The 23,040-nt window shown below is 36.4% G+C and overlaps 1 protein-coding gene across 2 annotated transcripts in view; it reads left to right on the top strand.

The window, feature by feature from the left end:
- THSD7B (thrombospondin type 1 domain containing 7B) overlaps positions 1-23,040 on the top strand; it is a 975,661-nt gene that overhangs the window by 877,890 nt on the left and 74,731 nt on the right. For both annotated transcript variants that reach the window (XM_029224675.1, XM_029224674.1), the window contains one exon: positions 2,399-2,549. In XM_029224675.1, coding sequence (XP_029080508.1) covers positions 2,399-2,549 — 151 coding nt within the window. The remainder of the gene's footprint in view (positions 1-2,398; positions 2,550-23,040) is intronic.

Genomic DNA, 23,040 nt, shown 5'->3' with positions numbered 1-23,040 from the left:
TTTTCCCTCCAAGGCTTAGTAATCAGCTTTCTGGGTGTGCTAAGTCAGTTACCACTAGCCTATCTATTTTCCATTGTTGCCTTTGTCCTCTCCCATGTTCTTTGTCCTTGTAGGATACTGCCTTACCCTCCCTCCTTTGTTTTGTTTTGTTAGTCTTTTTGTAACAAATTCCTTTACTATTGTCTTTGTGGCTTATTGGGAGTGAACAAAGACTAATGCATATGTTCAACTGGACACCATTGACCAGAAGTATTACCTCTTCTTTTTCGGTGAAATCATAAAAGAACATCAGCTGAGAGTGTGCAGGCAAGAAGGAAAGCAATTTTCAGCTTTTAAGTTTGCCCAGGGAAAGACATTAAAGCCATTTCGTGGTCCCTCCTTCCACTATTGACTATTACCACAAAAGCAATTAAAGTCCGTAGATGACTCTGTACCTTGCCTCCCTATATTAGAAGGCACGACATTTTCTCTCCTTTTACCATCCTCTGTTAACCCGCTTTATACAATATCTAAGTTTGTATTACTTAGCACCTCATAAAGTTTATTTTATTTTGCACCAGCTGATAGACTACTTTGCAGTTTTCCTGAATCAAAAAAAAAATATTGTTTGTATAAAAGAAACTCAGAATGTATAGGGTAATTCATTCCAGCATAGCATGATTTGGGGAGCACCAAAAGCTCTCCAGCACAGCCCTCTTAAAATGCTTATTCCTTGGCTGTGGCTTTGTGTCGGAAATTACCAGATCAGTAAATGGCACCATTTAGCTCATCATCATTGTCATTTTCACCTTTACCTTGATCATTATCACTGGAAGAAGAAGGGATCTTGTCCCTATTTTTTTTTCAGTTCTGTACCCCAGTACCCAAGTAAGGGCATGGTGCAGAGTAAGCTGCTCAAAATATTTATGAAATGAATCATTATTAACAAATATCTTTGTATCCCAACACCTAGCAAAAGAGGCTTATATATAGCAAGTCTTTATTAAACATTTTTGAGAAAATAATTTAAATATGAGCTTGTTCTGTCTTCTGACACCATAGATGAGTATTGCCTATTTCTTAACTTTCTATGAATGGAACCATGCAGACTATACTCTTTTGTGTCCCGCTTCTTTTGTTCAACATTATGGTTGTGAGCTCCATTCATACAACAGTAGTTTATGAATTCTCATTACTTTATAGCATTTAATTCAATGAGTTTATCACAATATATTTCCCTGTTTTACTGTGGCTGAATAAATATTGTAGATATTCTACTGTTGATTCTAATTCGGTTGATTATAAATAGTGGTGCTATGAACATTTTCAGGCAGGTTTTATTTTTGGGGGGGGGTTGTCCACATTTGTACACATTTCTCTTGTGTATATAAATAGAAGTGAAATTGTTGGGTTACATAGTATATATATGTTTAGATTTAGTAGATACTGCCAACTAGTTTGCCAAAGCATTTATGCTCCAACCAGCAGAGTGAGAAGAGCTACAATTGCTCCACATTCTTGCCGGCCCTTGATATTTACCATGGTTTTGATTTAAGCCGTTCTGGCGGGTATATAGTAGTATAACACTTTGGTTTTAATTTGATTGAATCAATAACATGATTATTTATCTCATCTTCATCAGCACTTATCTCAGAGCAATTACAATATGTGCATCTATATAGCATGTGCTCAATTGCTGCATGAAAATGCTTGCTAATTGCCCTTTGGTTTATGATACGAAAATTCCTTACTGAAATGCAGAAAATACCTGAAAGAAAAATATGTTCAATTATTTTTTGCATAACTTTGCTATGACCTTAATTGTACTAAACAAAAACTAGGGAAGCTTAGATGATCTGAAAGAGAAGTCTAGGAAAGGTCTAAGAGAGTCACGGGAACTGTGAAAGGTCTAGTTAATACAAAGTGATGGATTTATTCAGAGGAGCGTCTTCAAGATTTGTTACAATTTTAAAAAAAAGGGCTTCCCTGGTGGCGCAGTGGTTGAGAGTCCGCCTGCCGATGCAGGGGACACGGGTTTGTGCCCCGGTCCGGGAAGATCCCACATGCCGCGGAGCGGCTGGGCCCGTGAGCCATGGCCGCTGAGTCTGTGCGTCCGGAGCCTGTGCTCCGCAATGGGAGAGGCCACGGCAGTAGATAGTTCTATTTAGATGGGGAGTTCTTCAAAGATGACAATTGTCCCTTGTCTTCTGCTTCGCCGAATAAAGGGCTCTGCCCTGAGTTATCACTCAATAAAGCTGGACTGGCTGAGAAAGGATTTTTTTTTTCCTGGTTTCTCTGCTGGTCTTATTTTATGTTTTACTATCTCTGCGGGGTGAGTAATTACGATACATCACAGCTATTTTAAATTTACTCCCCACTGTTTTAAGCGATCAAGCTATCTCGTGATCTTGCTTTGCAGATGCGTGAATGCTGCCGATGGTGAAGGGGGAGCAGTGGATAACAGCCTTTGCAACCAGGATGAAGTTCCCTCAGAAACCCAGTCTTGCTCTCTTCTGTGTCCCAGTGAATGTGTCATGTCTGAGTGGGGACCTTGGAGCAAATGCCCACAGGTAATTTCTTTTCCCTTGTCAGTGGCCTAATCCTCCAGGGCTGCCATCCCTTTTGTTCTCTGCACTTTCACAGTGCTGCTCTCCAAAGCATTCTTCTCATAACATGGGAAAATAATTTTGCCTAAGAAAGAAAAAAAAAAATTTCAGCAAGTGAAACTGAGCAATTTAAAATGCCAGTGCTTCCTTTAAGGCCTTTATCCTGGGAACACGAACAAGGAAAATGAGCCTGTAATGATCACACTAGGATTCGAATGCACGCCCATTGTTAAAGGGGCTTCTTTGGTACCAAAATGATCCTCATTATAATCTGTTGGTTCTAATCCATTTTTACCCTTGCAGAATCAATATATCTAAGTAGCTTAACTCCACTGTGTGATTTAGCTTCCGTTAGTGATGATCTGTTTTTGCCTTGTGCTATTTTCCCAAAATGAGGTGTTCTTTTGCCATGGTCTTCTTCCAAAGCTACCAAAAAAACACTTTTTTTTTTTTAAAGTCTAAGGCACTTGCCTTTTTCCTCTTTTTTTTTTTTCAAAAAAAAAATGGAAGCATAAGAGGAGTATGACAAAATATTCTTCACGTAGCGTGGTTCGATTTAATGATCTCAGAAGATAACGTTGGATACTTTAGACTTAACCTTTCTGCCTAAAAAGCTAAAAAACAAAATGAGAATGAGGAGCATATTTTATGGCTCCAAATGTTGGGAAGGAAAGAATTAGGATACTTTGATTTCAGTGGTGATACTGACAATTTATGGAAAGATTGTGGAAATCTTTGTATGAAAATGGAAAGTATTTTTTTTTAATTTTATTGAAGTGTAGTTGATTTACAATATTGTGTTAATTTCTTCTGTACAGAAAAGTGACTCAGTTATACATATATTTTTTTTTCATATCCTTTTCCATTATGGTTTGTCACAGAATATTGAATATAGTTCCCTATGCTGTACGGTAGAACCTTGTTGTTTATTCATCCTATATGTAACAGTTTGCCTTTGCTAATCCCAAACTCCCAATCCATCCCTCCCCTGTCCCCCTCCCCCTTGGCAACCACAGGTCTGTTCTCTATATCTGTGAATCTGTTTTTGTTTCACAGATATGTTGATTTGTGTCATATTTTAGCTTCCACATATAAGTGACCATACGACATTTGTTTTTCTCTGTCTGACTTACTTCGCTTAGTATGATCATCTCTAGTTGCATCCATGTTGCTACAAATGGCATTATTTCATTCTTTTTGATGGCTGAGTAATATTCTATTGTATATATATATATATATACCATACCTTCTTTATCCATTCTTCTGTTGATGGACACGTAGATTGTTTCCATGTCTTGGCTATTGTAAATAGTGCTGCTATGAACATAGGGGTGCATGTATCTTTTCACATTATAGTTTTATCTGGGTATATGCCCAGGAGTGGGATTTTTGGATCATATGGCAACTCCATATTTTTAGTTTTTTGCGGAACCTCCATACTGTTTTCCATAGTAGCTGCACCAATTTACATTCCCACCAACAGTGTAGGAGGGTTCCCTTTTCTCCACACCCTCTCCAGCATTTGTTATTTGTAGACTTTTTAATGGTGGCCATTCTGACCGGTGTGAGGTGGTAACTCACTGTAGTTTTGATGTTCATTTCTGTAATGATTAGTGGTGTTGAGCATCTTTTCATGTGCCTATTTGCCACCTGTACGTCTTCTTTGGAGAAATGTCTAGGTCTTCTGCCCATTTTTTTGATTAGGTTGTTCGTTTTGTTGTTGTTGAGTTGTATGAGCCATTAGTATATTTTGGAAATTAAGCCCTTGTCAGTTGCATTGTTTGCAAATATTGTCTCCCATTCCACATTCTGTAGGTTGTCTTTTCACTTTGTTTATGGTTACCTTTGCTGTGCAAAAGCTTGTAAGTTTGATTGGGTCCCATTTGTTTATTTTTGTTTTTATTTCTATTGCCTTGGGAGAGTAACCTAATAAAACTTTGGCATGATTTACGTCAGAGAATGTTTTGCCTGGAAAATATTTTTGAAGTTAGTTAATGCCTTATATTTGCAGTTTTTAATTGTTGATTCCTTATTAATTATTGAAAATTTACCTTTGATGTTTCTATTATTCTATTCCTGAAAGGGATTTTCCTTGTTCTTTGGGGATAGGACAATACAGTATTAAGATAAAGAGGGGGCTTCCCTGGTGGTGCAGTGGTTGAGAGTCTGCCTGCCGATGCAGGGGACACGGGTTCATGCCCCGGTCTGGGAAGATCCCACATGCCACGGAGCGGCTGGGCCCGTGAGCCATGGCCGCTGAGCCTGCACATCCAGAGCCTGTGCTCCACAACGGGAGAGGCCACAACAGTGAGAGGCCTGCGTACTGCAAAAAAAAAAAAAAAAAAAAAAAAAAAGATAAAGAGGCACCAATAAAGGATAATTTGTAGGAGTGGAATGCTCGTCCTACTAAGTCACTTATTTTGTGTATAACTTGAATATAATGAGAGTTCACATTTCATGAGGACTTATTTTGTGCAAGGCATGTGTAAGAATGATTCCCTTTAGCTCTTGCAATAATCCTGCTAAGTATATCCTGTTACCAGTCCCATTGGACAGCTGAAGAAACTGATTCTCAGAAAGGCTAAGTAGCTTTCACAAAGTTTCACATTTACACATTGCTGGAGCTGGGGATGAGCTGTATTCTGTCTGATGGAGCCAGTGCCTTTGATCTCACATTCCTGGCTCATTTATCTTAGAAGAATTAAGGTAGATTTAGACTCACTACTTCTCTTTCTTTAAGTTGCAACTTTTATTTTAAGAACAGCTAGTTGTTTGAGCTGTCTGTATGATTATTCCATGACTGAGGACATACATTCACACTTTAGAAGGTGTGACAGCATATACTCTTTATTAATCAACTTGCAGAAGAATTAGCAACCTGAACAAGTTTAATTAATTGCAGAGGTCATTATCTCCGTCACTTCTTTTTTTCTAATTTGCTCACAGAAGACTCCATCAAGCTGTAATCACTTTGCCATGAAAACGTTGCCCCCTTAAGTCAAGGTATCTGGCCACTGAGCTAACATATTTGTCTTGGGAGCATTTTATACAATGTTGTGATGGCCCTGGCATTCTGTGTTTGCTTCTTCAGGTTTCTTGGAGGCAATTTTCTTTAAGGTCTGCTTCTCTAAACATAATCACTTTATTTTTGGAGTGTTTAGAAATTGGAGCTAGAGAGAATATTTTAACTTCCTTTCATGTGTCTGGAGGATGACACAGACAGTCACTTTCCTGTCAGCATGAAGTGAGAAGGTTGTTTTTTAAACTGCTTATATTCCTTCTTTGTTACATAGTAATAATAATAGCTCTGACAACAACAACAATACTGTCATTGAGCACATCTTATGGAACTGACACCATGCTGAAGTTTCATAACTACACTTTGCTAAGATGTTAGAACACTTATCCACGGTCACTCAGGTCTATCCGACCACAATGGCCTCGTTCTTTCTCAGGTGCACCCTGCTCTCAAGTGTAAATAAAGACTTTAGAATGGGGGAAACAAAAAATGGTAATCAGGACTCACGCCTGAGTGTCTTCTCTATCTCCAGATATGTTGCATCATTTTAATAAATTGCAGCATCTTGGCATAATGCCCCAACATCACGGGTACATAAGTGGTGCTTGATGGTGATCATGGTCATGATTATAGCAAAGTTAGCAAGCTGGATCTGTGTGCCTGAAGTTTAATTAGCACTTCAGAGTGCATTTCCTGAGAAAAAAGGAAACAATTATTGTATAATTGTGCGGATTCATGGATTCTAAATATTGGCCATTATTTTACCAAGTTCTCCTTGATAGTCTGCAGTGTGACATATGTTAATGAAACCAATTCACTGTTATTTTTTCTTCTTCTTTTTCTTCCCAAGACAGTTCTTTAGAGCCAAACACATAAACAAACAAAAAAATAAGTTCCAAAAAAACCCACCAGTATTTCTGAGACAAAAATATGTTTCTGTTATATATCCACAAAATGCTCTGAAATTTATATTTTGATTTAGCTATAAAAACGTTATTTATTGTGAAATAAGCTTACTAATGTTTTTAAACATGGTTAAGTAAATAGATTTGGCAGTTAATGAAAAGAAACTCAGCAAAACCAATTAACTAATTAAAACTATTTCTTGAATTCCTGTATGTGTCCTACCCTCTGAGGCCAAACATGTCTACCAGAGTATCAGTGCATCGAGGGGTTTACAGCTCTCAGTATCTTTTATAAATACGTACTGTAGCAAAGGATTCAGTAGTCACACAGTGTTCCCTAATAAGACGGTAGGCACTATATAAAATAATTAAAAATAGACTTTTCTAACCTCTGGGTCAATGATTTTCACACAGATCCTCTGCCCCAGCCCGGAAATTCCGAGTCAGCATGCCTGGGGTGGTTCCCATGAATTTCCATGTCTAACAACTTTCCAGGTGATGTTGATTCTGCTATTCTGGAAACACCTTTCCACTCACAAGGCTCTTGGGCATTACCTCTAAGTCATGTTATTTCTCAATCTCATTTGAATTAAATTTTTTGGCATAATCCTACTTATTCATTTTTGGGGGAACTGGCATTTTTAAAATTTATTTTCTTCCACTTTTATTGAGGTATAATGGACATACAACACTGTATCAGTTGAGGGTATACAGCATAATGATTTGACTTGTATGCATCATGAAATGATTACCGCAGTATGTTTAGTGAACATCCATCATCTCATCTACATAGAACATTAAAGAAATAGAAAAATATTTCCTCTTGTGATGAGAACTCTTAGGATTACTCTCTTAACAACTTTCATATGTAACAGACAGCCATGTTAATTACATGCATCATGTTGTACACTACATCCCTGGTACATACTTACCTTATAACTGGAAGTTTGTACCTCTTGACTGCCTTCCTCCAGTTCCCTCTCCCCCCACCCCCGCCTCTGCTAACCACGAAGCTGATCTCTTTCTCTATGAGTTTGTTTGTTTTTGAAGTATAATTGACCTACAACACTTTGTAAGTTCCTGTCACACAACATGCTTCAGTTGAATACTGAATAAGCACCTAGCATTATGTGGAAACTTAGCTTATATTTATAGATGCTTTCCACCTGCCAGACAGTGTACTTAGCACTTTATTATTTCACTTAATCTGCATAATGTGAGTATGAAATAGATACTATTATCCCCACAATGTATAGATGAGGAAACTGAGTCTCAGAGAAATTAGTAACCTCTTGCTTTTAAAGAGCAGGAAGAGGCACAGTGACTGTATAACACAGGAGACCATATACCCTCCTACCCACTGGAAAAGAAATAGAAGCCACACTTCCTGTAAACTTGTAGTCTCCTTTTCTGGTTTACGTGGTTATTATATTTGTGAAGAAAGATATTTCTAAATTGAACAGTCTACTTCATTTGAATAGTCTGCCAAAGAAGGAAGGGAAGGGAGTCATGACAGAGGGTGTGAGCTAATGCCCTGAAATACTTGCTGGCTATGTGATTGTGGCCAAGTTACTTACACTTCTGAGTTGTAGGTTCCTTATCAGAAAAATAAGGATAATTACAACTGTTTTTCCAGATTGCTTAAGGATTAGAGATAATATCTATAAAATGAATAGCACAGGATATTACCTAATACAGGTTTGTTTAAAAAAAAAAAGAGGAGGCGGGAGGTGAAGGAGGAAGAAGCAGCAGCAAATCACAGTTCCCCCTTATATTGTTCATAATGTCAGGAAACAGAAGACAGCTGTACATTTTCTAAGACATACGGGAAATATCCCTTCCCCCCACACAAAATGAGTTAACACTTGGTCTTACAGAAATAAAATGTCACCTTCTTTGCTGAAAAATGACTTATGCCTAATTTAATAGTGGTCCCCAAAAGCAAGGCATCCGAATGACAACTCTGAATGGATGGGTTACTGCACGTACAGTAGCTGCCAATTGCCAATTATAACGAAAAGGAAACAAGACAGAGGCAGTAAAAATTGGAATGGGACCATTTTAACTGTCCTGGGAAGAGCTGGAGACTATAAATGGATCAAGCAGAAACAAACACAATTCAAAGCAGAATTTGAAGAAAATGGAAAACTATGTGTTTCACTGATTTTCATGTTCTGTTTTTTTTCTTGTTCCCATAAGATACACACACACATCAACATGTATGTATGTTTTTTGACTCCAATATGCTCACTTCTGTAGAATGCTTTAATGTGAAAGGAAGCTTCTGGAATTATACATATAAAACCTTTTGAAATAGTGTTCACTCTCTACAGGCATGTGTGTATAAGTATACATGTGTATGTATCTACATATATGTATAAGTACATATATGTATATATTTAATAGTTCATTGTTTATTACCCAATATTCCTCTTTAATCTACCTAATGTTTTCCAGTTTTTATTCCTTATCCTTCATACTTCAAAATTATACTGATGAGTATTCACAGAATCTTCAGGAGAGGTTTATAAATTTCTGAATTCACAAACTTCTCAGAGCCTGACACATCTGAAGGGATACATGGTTCTCTTTATTTATGATACCAACCCTGACAGAAAATCTCCATTGAGAATTAAAGAGTTCCTATTTATGATTCTCCTTGGAGGCTTGGCAAAGAAATTTCTTAAACAATTGTATTGACAAGAAGCAGCAAGGAGGGTCTTGGAGATGAATTTCCAAGCTGCTGTATACTTTACAGAAGGAAGCCTGCACAAACCCTCTCCAGAAAGATGACTTAAGTTTAGCAAACGTATTTGAACTTCAGTTGATTCACTCCCAGCTGAATGCATCAAAGGCTGGCTAGAGCTGCAGCTGGGCATCTTCTCACACTGTGGAAACTGGAGGCTCATTAAACAGTGGTCCGAATACAACCTCACGATCAAACAGTGATTCAAACCTTTGCATTATCACCAGAACAACCTCTGGAGAAAGATCACAAAGGGAAACTTTGCAAAGAAACTATATAGGGCTTAAGTGTCATCAAATCTAGATTCTGTCATAGTCTTAGTGTACTTCCAAAATACATATTTCTTCTATACTTTACTCTTTTCTCTAATTCTTTATCTATACAACATACACTAATGAAAGCCAGTGCAGATATATACCAGCATGTACACACTGCTATTACTCCTGCAGGCAAAGACACAGACACTGCTTTAAAAGAGAAGGAGAAATTCATGCCAGTTTTCTGATAAGTGCTCCAGAATTAAACATTTGAAGTTAAGAAAAATACCTTTTTTTTTTTTTTTCATGGTGCTCCTGTGTTATTTTTGGTAAGGGCTATCAACAGTGACATTCTATTGCTGATGACTCAGCATTTTCAGCACCTTGGCATTACCTCTGAAAGTTACGTTTCCAGGAAAGCAGTTTACCCCAATGTTTACGACTAGTCCTCAGCTCCAAGTGCTTCATCAGCCTTTCCTCACGGTCTGTAACATGCACATGACAACCTCTATTTGTCTCTGGAGGGCATGTCTAATGATCACGACCCTCAGGCTGCCCAGTGCTTTCCTTTGACTCACAACTGAAAGCCAGAGGAGAAAGATGATAATTTCCTATATTCTGGATTGCAAATTCTGGTTGCTTCTGTTAAATTGATACTGGCTCTTGTCAGAAGCCAGTAATTCATTACTCAGGGACTTGTGGAGTATTTCACCCCTGTGTGCAGTGAGCTTTCATATCACTCAGAACCATTCTTATTTCCACAACCACATTAGGTCCTATAACAGAAGGTATCTCATTTCATTCAGGTTAGCAGCAAATGACAATCCTATAGAAGCAGTCTTTGAGCTGCTCCAGTTTTTAAAATTTAATGTTTGTTATCGTTCTTTTTTATGCAGTACAATTTCTGACTCTCACTAACACCAACTTGAAATACAAAATAAGGGTTCCATTGCTCTCAATGTCTCTGTCTGTCTATGCTTGTCTTTCTCTCTCCCTCTCTCTCTACCTGTCTTTATCTCTACTTTATAATATAAATTCTCAGAAAAAATTATGTAATAAGCCCCATAAATTAATCACCCAACTTCAATATTGATCGCCCAGCTTCAGTAGTTATCTACATATGACAACTTTACTCATTTCTTCTTCCCCAGTTCTTATCCCTTCTCCTATAAATGACTTTAAAGTATATCCCACACTTTGTATCAGTTCATCCATAAATACTTTTATATATCTTCCTAAGAAATAAGACTAATTACAATGACAACAGAAAAACCACAGTATTTTTTATACCTTGTAGGAGGATGATTTTCAAAAAATTAAAAACATGACTCTCATACAAAGTGTCAAAAATTAATTAACTCATTTATGATTAAAGCAGCATGATTGTAAGGTTCAAGGAGAATTGGAGAGGACAGAGAACTTCTAGCAAGGATGGAATATCAATTGTTTTATTTGGATTAGATTCAATTTATGCTCCCATTGTAAACAACTAAAAGAAGAGCAAAATATATAAAACAACAATTTTTAGACATTGGCCAATAGGTAGCATGGAACCATGATCCTAAGGGAAGAAAACCAAATGAGGTGAGCCTTACAATCACCATGGCTTTCTGGATAGAGAATTTTCTGGATTATGGTTCCAGGAACGATATCCCAACAAGAATATAGTGAAGCGGCAGAAATCAGAGGTCTGAGAGGTAGAGGAGGCTGAAATTTGAAGGGCAAAATATTGAAGAGAGTACAGCTAGGCAAAGAAAGAAATCTAGATATCCATATAGGGGTCCCTTTAAGTCTATGGTTAAAACTAATTTGCACATGCATGGAGTGAAGCTCCATGAGTTCAGACAAAGAATGACTCCTGGGAAGCTGCAAGGTGTACACATTCCGAAGGTCACGTAAGTCTGGGAGATATTTCAATTCTACGGAGCCAGTTCAGAGATACCTCTTCAAGCCCTCAGGCCATTTGACAATGACCTGACAAGGGTTATGCCCTAGAAGAAGGGCTAAATTAACCCTAGTGTAAAGTCTACTCTACAATTACCCTAATGAAATTTAGACAAACCTTAGAAGGATCAAGGAGATCCACCAGTAACTTTACTGCCTGCCAGAACAAACTTCAACACACTTAAATGGAAGACAAAATTTGTTTTAATTAAAAAAAATAAAAATTGAACAGTGTAACATTCACAATGTCTAAGAGTGATTTGTGACTAGAAGAAGGCATGATCTGGGCTTAGGCACTGCTAATAATATTTTGTTTCTTGAGCTCTGATCTGATGTCTAATTAAACTATTGGATGTTTATATATATATATATATAAATATATATATATCACATTCAGCATGTTTTCTAAATTTTCTTATTAATTCTGGTAGCTTTCTTTATTGGTTCTGTATTTAGGTTTCCCTTATCATATAATCATACAACCTATATATAATCATATAATCTGCAAATAACTATTTTTATCTAGCTTTTTGATATTTACATCATTTTATTCTGGACATATTTTATTAGAAGGAACTTTCTAAATAATGCTAAAAATCAAATAAAAATTATTTCAGTTTTTTACTGGTTTCAATCATAATGTGATGTTTGAGCCATTCTTTTAAATAGAAGTTTAGTTGATTTACAACACTATATCAGTTTCAGGTGTACAGCATAGTGATTCAGTATTTTTCTAGATTATACTCCATTGAAAGTTATTATAAGATAATGGCTATAATTCCCTATACTATACCATATATCCTTATTACTTATCTGTTTTATACATAGTAGTTTGCATCTCTTAATCTCATACCCCTAACGTGCCCCCCTCTACTTCCCTCTCTCCATTGGTAACCACTAGTTTGTCTTCTGTATTTGTGAGTCTTTTCTCTTTTGCTAAGTACATTCATTTGCATCATTTTTTAGATTACATATGTAAGTGATATCTTACATTATTTGTCTTTCTCTGACTTATTTAACTAAGCATAATATTCTCTAGGTTCATCCACATTGCTACAAATGGCAGAATTTCATTCTTTTTTATGGCTGAGTAATATTTCATTGTATATATAAAATACATCTTCCTTATCCATTCGTCTGTTGATGGACACTTGGGTTGCTTCTTTATCTTGGATATTGTAAATAGTGTTGATATGAACATTGGGGTGCATTCATCTTTTTGAATTACTGTTTTAGTTGGGTTTTTTTCTGGATATATAGCCAGGAGTGGAATTGCTGGTTCGTATGGTAGTTCTACTTTTAGTTTTTTGAGGAATCTGCATACTGTTTTTGATAATGGCTGCACTAATTTACATTCCCACCAACAGTGTACAAGGGTTTCCTTTTCTCCATATCCTTGCCAACATTTGTTATTTGTAGACATTTTGATGATAGCCATGCTGACAGGTGTGAAGTGATATCTCATTGTGGTTTTGATTCACATTTGTCTAATAGTGACATTGAGAATCTTTTCATGAGCCTCTTAGCCATCTGTATGTCTTCTTTGGAAAAATGTCTATTCAGTTCTTTTGCCCATTTTTTTGATTGGGTTGTTTGTTTTGTTGATATTGTGTTCTATGAACTGTTTATATATTTTGGATATTAACCCCTTGTTGGTCATATCATTTACATGTATTTTCTCCCATTCTACAGGTTGTCTTTTTGTTTTGTCAATGGTTTCCACTGTTAGGTAAAAACTTTTCAGTTTGTCCCATTTGTTTATTTTTGCTTTCATTTCTTTTGCTTTAGGAGATACATCCAAAAAATATTGCTATGATTTATGTCAAAGAGTGTTCTTGCCTATGTTCACTTCTATGAGTTTTATGGTTTCAGATCTTACATTTAGATCTTTAATCCATTTTGAGTTTATTTTTGTATATGGTGTGAGGTAATGTTCCAATCTCATTGTTATACATGTAGCTGTCCAGTTTTCCCAGCACCACTTATTGAAGAGATTGTCTTTTCTCTCTTGTATATTCTGGCCTCCTTTGCTGTAGACTAATTGACTGTAGGTGCATGGGTTTATTTCTGGGCTCTCTATTTTGTTCCATTGATCTATGTTTTTGTGCCAGCACCATGATGTTTTTATTCCTGTAACTTTGCAGTACAGTCTGAAGTCAGGGAGGGTGATACCTCCAGCTTTGTTCTTCTTTCTCAAGATTACTTTGGCAGTGAGAGGTCTTTTGTGATTCCATATGAATTTTAGGATTATTTGTGCTAGTTCTGTAAAAAACGTCATGGGTACTTTGATTGGTATTGCATTAAATCTGTAGATTGCTTTGGGCAGTATAGCCATTTTAATAATATTAATTCTTCCAATCCAAGAGCACGAGGATATCTTTCCATTTCTTTATATCATCTTCAGTTTCCTTTATCAATGTTTTATAGTTTTCAGAGTACAGGCCTTTCATCTCTTGGTTAAGTTTATTCATAGGTATTTTATTCTTTTTGATGTGATTTTAAATGGGATTTTTTTTTTTTACTTTCTTATTCTGATAGTTCATTATTAGCATATAGAAAAGCAACAAACTTCTGTATATTAATATTGAATGCTGCAACCTTGCTGAATTCATTTATTAATTTGAATAGTTTTGGGGTAGAGATTTTAGAGTTTTCTGTATAAAGTATCATGTCATCTTCTAATAGTGACAGTTTTACTTCTTCTTTTCCAATTTGAATGCCTTTTAATTTCTTTTTTTCTTATATGGTTGCTGTGTCTAGGATTTCCAATACTATGTTAAATGTTGGGGGGGGGGAGGTGAGAGTGGGTATCTTTGTCTTATTCCTGAATTTAGACGAAAGGCTTTCAGTTTTTCACTGCTGAGGATGATGTTAGCCGTGTGTTTGTCATAAATGGCTTTTATTATGTTGAGATACATTCCCTCTATACCAACTTTGATGAGAGTTTTTATCATGAATAAATATTGAATTTTGTCAAATGCTTTTCCTGCATCTATTGAGATGATCTTGTGATATTTATCCTTCCTTTTGTTAATGTAGTGTATCACATTAGTTGATTTGTGAATCTTGATCTATCCTTATAACTCTGAAATAAATCCCACTTGATCATGTTGTATGATCCTTTTTACATATTGTTGGATTTGGTTTGCTAATATTTTGTTGAGGATTTTTTGCATCTATATTCATCAGAATAATTGGCCTGTAATTTTATTTTTTTTGTAGTGTCTTTGTCTGGTTTTGGTATCATGGCAAGGATGGCCTTGTAGAATGGATTTGGGAATGTTCCAGCCTCTTCAATTTTTTGAAATAGTTTGAGAAGGATAAGTATTAGTTCTTCTTTGTATGTTTAGTACAGTTCCCCTGTGGAGCCTTCTGGTCAGTCCTGGACTTTGGTTTGCTAGGAATTTTTGTATTCACTTTCATTACTAGTGATCAGTCTCTTCAAATGATCTGTTTCTTCTTGATTCAGTCTTGTCAGGTTGTAGCTTTCTCGAAATTTGTCCATTTCTTCTAGGTTGTCCAATTGGTTGACCTAATAACTGTAGTATTGTCTTATGATTTTTTGTATTTCTGCGGTATCATTTTTCATTCCTTCTCTTTCATTTCTTATTTTGTTTATTTGTCCCCTTCTCTCTTCTTCTTGGTGAGCCTGGCAAAAGGTTTATGAATACTGTTTATCTTTTAAAAAAAAAACCCTGCTCTTGGTTTCACTGATCTTTTCTGTTTTTTTTAATCATTATTTTATTTCTTCTCTTATCTTTATTATTTTCTTCCTTCTGCTGACTTTGGGATTTGTTTGTTCTTTTTCTGGTTCTTTTAGGTAGTAAGTTAGGTTGTTTATTTGGGATTTTTCTTGTTTCTTGAGGAAGGCCTGCATTGCTATAAACTTCCTTCTTAGAACTGCTTATGCTGCATGCCATAGGTTTTGGAGTATTGTGTTTCCGTTTTCATTTGTCTTGAGGTATTTTCTGATTTCTTCTTTGGTTTTTTTCATTAACCCATTGGTTCTTTAGTAGCATGTTGTTTGGACACCATGTTTTTGTTATTTTCCCATTTTTCTTCCTCTAATTGATTTCTAGTTTCATAACTGTTGTCAGAAAGAGGCTTGATATAATTTCTATCCTCTTAAATTTGTTGAGATTTGTTTTGTGGTTTAGCGTGTGTTCTGTCCTGTACAGTATCCCATGTGCACTTGAAAAGAATGTGTATTCTGTTGTCTTGGGGTGTAATGTCTTGTAGATGTCCATTAAGTCCTATGGTCTAATGTGTCATTTAAGACTGCTGTTGTCCTGTTGCTGTTTTTTTTGTTTGTTTTATTTGTTTTTTATCAGTCTGGATGACCTCTCCGTTGATGTAAGTGTGGTGTTAAAATTCCCAACTATTTTTCTATTTTTTGTATTATTGTGAATTTCTCCTTTTATGACTATTATTATTTGCTTTATATATTTAGGTACTCCCATACTTGGTGCATATATTTTAATGAGTGTAATACCCTCTTCTTGTATTTGTCCCTTTATCATTATATAATGCCCTTCTTTGTCTTTTGTAATAGCCTTTGTTTTAAAGTCTGTTTTGTCTGATGTAAGTATTGCTACCCCTGCTTTCTTTTCTTTTCGTTTTTTATCCCCTCACTTTCAGTCTGTCTGTTTCTTTAGCTCTAAAGTGAGTCTCTTGTAGGCAGCATATTGAATGGTCCTTTTTATTTATCCAATCAGCCACCCTATGTCTTTTGATTGGAAGATATAGTCCATAGACATTTAAAGTAATTATTGATAGGTATGTACTTTTGCCATTTCATTACTTGTTTTCTGGTTGTTTTTGTAGCTCTTCCTGTTCATGTCTTCTTTTTGTTTCTTCCCTTGTTGATTAATAATTTTCTTTAGCAATATGTTTGTGTTCCTTTGTTTTTGTTTAACTGTTATAGGTTTTGAGTTGTGGTTACCATGGAGTTCATATACATTGACCTCTAACTATATCTACTTGTTTCAAATTGGTAATCATTTAAGTTCAAACAGATTCTAAAAGGTCTACATTTTTTTACTCCCCTCCCCCACATTTTGTGGTTTTGATGTCATGTTTTACATCTTCATGCTTATCCCTTAACTGTCTCTTGTAGTTATAGTTGCTTTTACAACTTTTTTTGTCTTTTAATCTTCATAATGGCTTATTTAAGTGGTTGATCCTCAATCATTACTATAAATTTGCCTTTCCTAGTGGAATTTTCCCTCTCCTGTAGATTCTTACTTTTTTCCTACTTAGGGAAGACCTTCTAACATTTCTTTTAGGCTAGGTTAGGATCAATGAACTCTTAATTTTTACTTGTCTGAGATATTCTTTATCTCTCTTTCTATTCTAACTGATAATTTTGCTGAGTAGGGTACCCTAGGTGCAGGATTTTCCTTTTCAGCACTTTGAATATTTCATGCCACTCCTTTCTGGCCTCCAAAGTTTCTGTAGAGAAATCAGCTGATAACTTTATGGGGATACCCTTGTATATGACACTTTGTTTTTCTTCTTGCTACCTTTAGAATTCTCTCTTTATCTTTAACTTTTGCCATTTTAATTATGATATGTCTCTGTGTGGGTCTGTTTTGGTTCATCTTGTTGGGGACCATCTGTGCTCCCTGTATCCAGATATCTATTTTCTTCAGTTTTGGGAAGTTTTCAGCCATAATTTCCTCAAATACATTTTTGATCCCCTTCTCTCTCTCTTCTCCTCCTGGACCCCTATAATGTGAATTTTGGTATGCTTAATGTTATCTCATAGATCTCTTAAATTGTTTTTTTTAATTTATTTTCCTTTAATATATTTATTTATTTATTTTTGGCTGTGTTGGGTCTTCATTGCTGTGTGCGGGCTTTCTCTAGTTGCAGTGAGTGGGGGCTACTCTTCACTGTGGTACGCGGGCTTCTCATGGCGGTGGCTTCTCTTTGTTGCAGAGTATGGGCTCTAGGCACGCAGCTTCAGTAGTTGTGGTGTGCGGGCTCAGTAGTTGTGGCTCGCGGGCTCTAGAGTGCAGGCTCAGTAGTTGTGGCACATGGGCTTAGTTGCTCCGCTGCATGCGGGATATTCCCGGACCAGGGATCGAACCCGTGTCCCCTGCATTGGCAGGCAGATTCTTAACCACTGCTCTACCAGGGAAGTCCTGTTTTTATTTGTTTAATTTGTTTTCTTTTTGCTGTTCTGATTGGATGATTTCCATCATTCTGCTTCCAGATCACTTTATGCCTCCCTCTTTATTGCTTAGTCTGCTATTCATTCCTTCCTGTGTGTTTTTTATTTCAGCTATTGAGTTCTTCATTTATGATTTTGTCTTTTTTATATTTTCTATTTCCTTCCTTATTAACACATTCACTGTGGACATCAGTTCTTTTCCTTAATTCAGTTAACATTTTTATTACCAATGCCTTGGATTCTTTATCTGGTAAAATGTTTTTTTCTGTATCATTATGTATTTTTTCAGGGGTTTTCTCTTGCTCTTTCAGTTGAGACTAGTTCCTCTGCCTTTTCATTTGGCTTAACTTTCTCTGCCTTTCATGAGTATAGCAGTCTTGAAAGGTGTCCTTATGTGGGAGCACCCCCATACAGACTGCATGTGCCCTGTGTCATTGGTGGGAGAGCTGGATTTGATGTGGATGCAAGTCACATCTTTCCTCAGGGTTGCTGGCAGCTTTTGCCTGGTAGGGGGTAGGTGCTAGAGCTGGTGCCAGATGTTGGGCAGGACTTCCCCTCTGCTCAAGGGTCATCACTGCACTGTCAAGGGTGGGGTCTGATCCCAAGTTTCTAGAGCAGAAGCTCTGAGGGTCGGCCCCAAGCTGGTTCTGTTCCCTTTAAGTGTATGTTTTTCCCTCTCCCTGTACCAGGACCCTTAACTCAGAGGGGCAGAGTGTTGAAGCAAGAGGGGCCCATGCAGGCTCTTGGCTCATGTCAGCAGCAGACAGAGGTTAGATATACTGCCTGTACAGGTGCTCATGGCTCCATTCAGATGCAGCCTTAGGTGCAAGTCCCCTTGGTCCTTCAGAGCTAATCACTGCCCCCAGCCTCTGTTGCCCCTGCCCTTTTGTGGAACTGCTCCACAGGGTAGGCAGGGCCCCTGTAGACTCTTGGCTTATATCAGGGGGTGAGCTGTGGTGGAGCAGCTGCCATCAGAGATCTGGGCTCCTACCGAGGCACTGCTTGTGTAAACGCCACCAAAGGCCACCGCCTCCCCACCCGGGCTCCTCCCTGGGATCGGGTCTCCTCTGCGTCCTATGGTCAAGTCCTTTCCCTGCTTGTGACCACCCCAAATCCAGTGTCACAGCATGGAGTGAGTGGAGCTGGAGTGTTCATTTGTCTCAGGCTGGGGCATGTGTCAGGGCAGCCCAGGGAAACCAGCAGCTGCTAAAGCACACCCCTCTCCATCCTGCCTTGGGGGCTAGCCAGCCCCACACATTCCTCATGAGCAGAGTCCAGGCTTCTAACAGCCCTTCTTTTATTCCCACTTGTCCTCCAACCAGCCAAGGGGGCTTGTCTCCACTCCATATTATCCCTTGAGTTAATTGTGAGAATAATATACATATATTTCAGTAAGTTTTAAAATTTCCCTTGGGGAGGAGGCTTTCTGTATCTGTTATTGTATCTCCTTTCATTTTCATCTCATTTATTTCTTTTCTCTTCATTTATTTTGGCTAGATATGCCAGAAGTTTGTCTATTTTAGTTTTAATTTTTTTCTCTCAATTCTAGTCTTTTAATTTTCTAGCTTATTTTTGTTTGTTGTACTTAATCTATTTGGGGGGGGTTAAGGTGCATATTTTTCCAACTAGAATAAGGCACTTGTTAATGTGTGTTAATACTGCATTTTGTAGTAATGAAAACATTCAAGGATGTTAATATCAAGGATATTATAGGATTTATTTATAATAGAATTGGGCAGGGTGAGACCAGCTGGAATATTAAGAGTTTTGCTCTGACCTTAAGTTTGATATGAAGTATTCCCATTTTCAGTGTTATCTAAAAAGCTCATCAAAATACAGATGTTCTGTGTCTTACATATACTTTGTAAAACAGCTGTTTACGTTTTTAAATTTCAGAGCTTTTCTTATTTAATCTTTTTTTATTTATTTCTATTTCCATTAAAAAAAAAATGGTTTGCAAATGTAAACTAGATAGCTAGTGGGAAGCAGGCACATAGCACAGGGAGATCAGCTCAGTGCTTTGTGACCACCTAGAGGGGTGGGATAGGGAGGGTGGGAGGGAGATGCAAGAGGGAGGAGATATGGGGACATGTGTATATGTATAGCTGATTCACTTTGTTATACAGCAGAAACTAACATTGTAAAGCAATTATACTCCAAGAAAGATGTTAAAAAAAAATGTGGTTTGCTTAGGAAACTTGTGTGTGATATTTGTTGATGTCAACAAATATTGACATATGCTTTTTTCAGGAATATGCTATGCTTGAAAAAAAATGAGTTATTGCCTTTCTTAGGATGCATGCACATATATGGAAAAATGCAGCTCTATTTATAGTAGTTTTCAATATTCTTGTGTCCATATTTGTCATTAGCCATTTGAAAAGTTATAGACTGACAGTGGTCTACTAGAGCATGCTATTATGATTGTATTTCTGTCAGATTCTCCTTGCTTTTATAATTGTGTTTCATTTCTATAGTTTGATACCATGGTATTTAGCACAATAAACTTCATAAATGTTTGCTTCAATGGATCTTTTTTCATCAAAACTTTGCCTTTTTATTCTATTTTTGTCTTCCTTCTACTTTACTTTCTTTTTATTTGTGTTATCTTCACTCAATATTTTCTATGCTATTTTCTTTTGAAAAAGACTTCTATTACAAGTATACATTCATTTTCTTTGGCTTTTCATAGGACCGTTTAAAATTTATTCTAATTTTTAAAACTGGCATCTGTTGTGTTTTATGCTTTAAAAGAAGGATCCTTGAAGTTTTGACTGTTTCCGTTTGCTTTCATTTTTCTATGCACCTGCATAATTTAACATTACTACTTTCTTTCATTTTTATAAACAATATTGAATATATATCTCTGTTTTAAACTTATGAAAAGTATTAAATTATGAACCCTGTATATCAAAGATACTTAGCTTGTTTTATTTCTTCCCAAAACTTCCTATCTTTGTCAATATAATCTGATATTATAGGTAGGTGATTTTTTTGTCAGTTTCTGTATCTTACATAATCACATGTTATTTGTAGATTTCAACATAGGAAATGTTAATCTTTTTCTCTTTTCCTATTAGACCATTTTTGCTTTGAAGAGCACGTTACACTCTAATTGTTGTGTTTTAATTATATCACCTCAAGTAAGTTGAAATGAAACCTCATGTTTCTCTTTACTTCATTTTAACAAAATTTCAAGTTCAAGTGTTTTAGTGTATTCTAAGCCCATAACCATTTTTCCTACACTACCTCTCATTTTCACCTATTACTAGATGCTTCTTTATCTGTGTTGCATTATTCTGTTATCCACTGTTGTATGGCTTAGGTCTTTATATCTGCATTTTCCCTTTCCAATTCTAGGAAATTTTTAATAATCTTCTGGTGAGGTATAAGTGTAATACATTAAAATGCACAAATCTTAAGGTTACAACTTGATGCATTTTTACTTTTTATACATCTGATTAAGCACCAAACACATCAAAATATAGGCTAATTTCAGTACCCTATAGGTGCCTTAATGCCACTTTTCAGTTTATATGCCTAGTTCCCTGCCCCAAGTTTGTCACTCTCTGTACTTCTTTCACAGCTAATTCCTTTTGCCTGCCTTGAACTTCACATAGTTGGAATAATGCAATATGTACTCTTCTATGTCTGAAATCATTAGCTTAATATTTTGTCTTTTACATTATAGAAATGGAATCACACAGTATGTTTTTGTGTGTCTAGCTTATTTTGCTCAATATAATGTTTTTGAGATTTATGAGTGTTGTTGAGAAGGTCAGTAGTTTGTCCTTTTTTGTTGCTAAATAGTATTTCATTGTAGGCATCATTTATTTACGTATTCTCTTGTTAGGGGGCATTTGGGTCATTTTCAGTTTAGGGCTATTATGAATATAGCTACTGTGAACATTCTGAGTCATTTTGTGGATATATGCACTCATTTCTCTTCAGTGCATATTTAAGAGTGAAAGAGCTAAGTCATAAAATAGGAGTATATTTATTATTAGAAACGTTCAGGCAATTTTCAAAGTTACAGAACTATTTTACACTACTTTTAGCAATATATGAAAGTTTCAGTTCCAATACAACCTCACCTACATTTGGAGTTTGGGGTTTTTTCTCTTTTTTTTCCTTCTTAAATTTCAGACATTCCATTGGGTTTGTAGTAATATCTCATTGTTATTTTAATTTGCATTTCCCTGATGACTAATAATATTGAATAACTTTTCATAGGCTTATGGCCATTTAGGTATCTTATTTGTAAATTGCCTGTTCAAATCATTTACCTGTTTGTTTTTTAAATGCATCGATTTATTTTGGGGGGGGAGGAGGTGGTTTTCTTCTCCCCCCCATATTTATTGAGAAATAATTAACACATATCATTGTGTAAGTTTAAAGGTATATAATGTAATATTTTGATATGTATATGTATTGTGAAATGATTTCCACGATAAGGTCAGTTAACACATCCATCAACTCATATAAATGCCTTTTGTAAAAGTTTTGTGGCGAGAACATTTAACATCTACTCTCTTAGCAAATTTCAAGTATACAGTACAGTATTGTTAACTATAGTTATCATGCTATATGTTAGATCCCCAGAACTTATTCACCTTGTAAGTGAAAGTTTGTACCTTTGACCAACATTTCACCGTTTTCCATACTCCCTAGCCCATGGCAACCACTATTCAACTCTGTTTTTATGAATTTGACATGTTTGATTCCACATATAAGTGAGATCATACAGTATATTTCTTTCTCTGTATGACTTATTTCACTTAGCATAATGCCCTCAAGGTTCATCCATGTTGTCGCAAATGGCAGGATTTTCTTTTTAAAGGCTGAATAATATTACATTTATATATGTGTGTCTATATATGTACATATATATGCCACATTTTCTTTATCCATTCATTTGTTGACTGACACTTTGGCTGTTTCTGTGTCTTGGCTATTATGAATAATGCTACAATGAAAATTGAGGTGCAGATACCTCTTCAAGATGGTGATTTCACTTCCTTTGGATATATACCTAGATATGGGACTGCTGAATATTATGGTAGTACTACTTTTTTTTTTTTTTTTTTTTTTTTTTTTTTTTTTGCGGTACGCGGGCCTCTCACTGTTGTGGCCTCTCCCGTTGCGGAGCACAGGCTCCGGACGCGCAGGCTCAGCGGCCATGGCTCACGGGCCCAGCCACTCCGTGGCATGTGGGATCTTCCTGGACCGGGGCACGAACCCATGTCCCCTGCATCGGCAGGCGGACTCTCAACCACTGCGTCACCAGGGAAGCCCAGTAATACTATTTTTAATTGTTTGAGATACCTCTATACTATTTTTCATGATAGCTATACCAGTTTACATTCACAATGACAGTGCACAGTGGTTTTCTCCACATCCTTGCCAACA

The sequence above is a fragment of the Monodon monoceros genome, unplaced genomic scaffold (assembly GCF_005190385.1).
Source record: "Monodon monoceros isolate NGI ecotype Baffin Bay Population unplaced genomic scaffold, NGI_Narwhal_1 Super_Scaffold_16, whole genome shotgun sequence".
Taxonomy (NCBI): domain Eukaryota; kingdom Metazoa; phylum Chordata; class Mammalia; order Artiodactyla; family Monodontidae; genus Monodon; species Monodon monoceros.
Note: the sequence above shows the minus strand (reverse complement) of the source record. Positions and strands in the feature narration are given on the sequence as shown.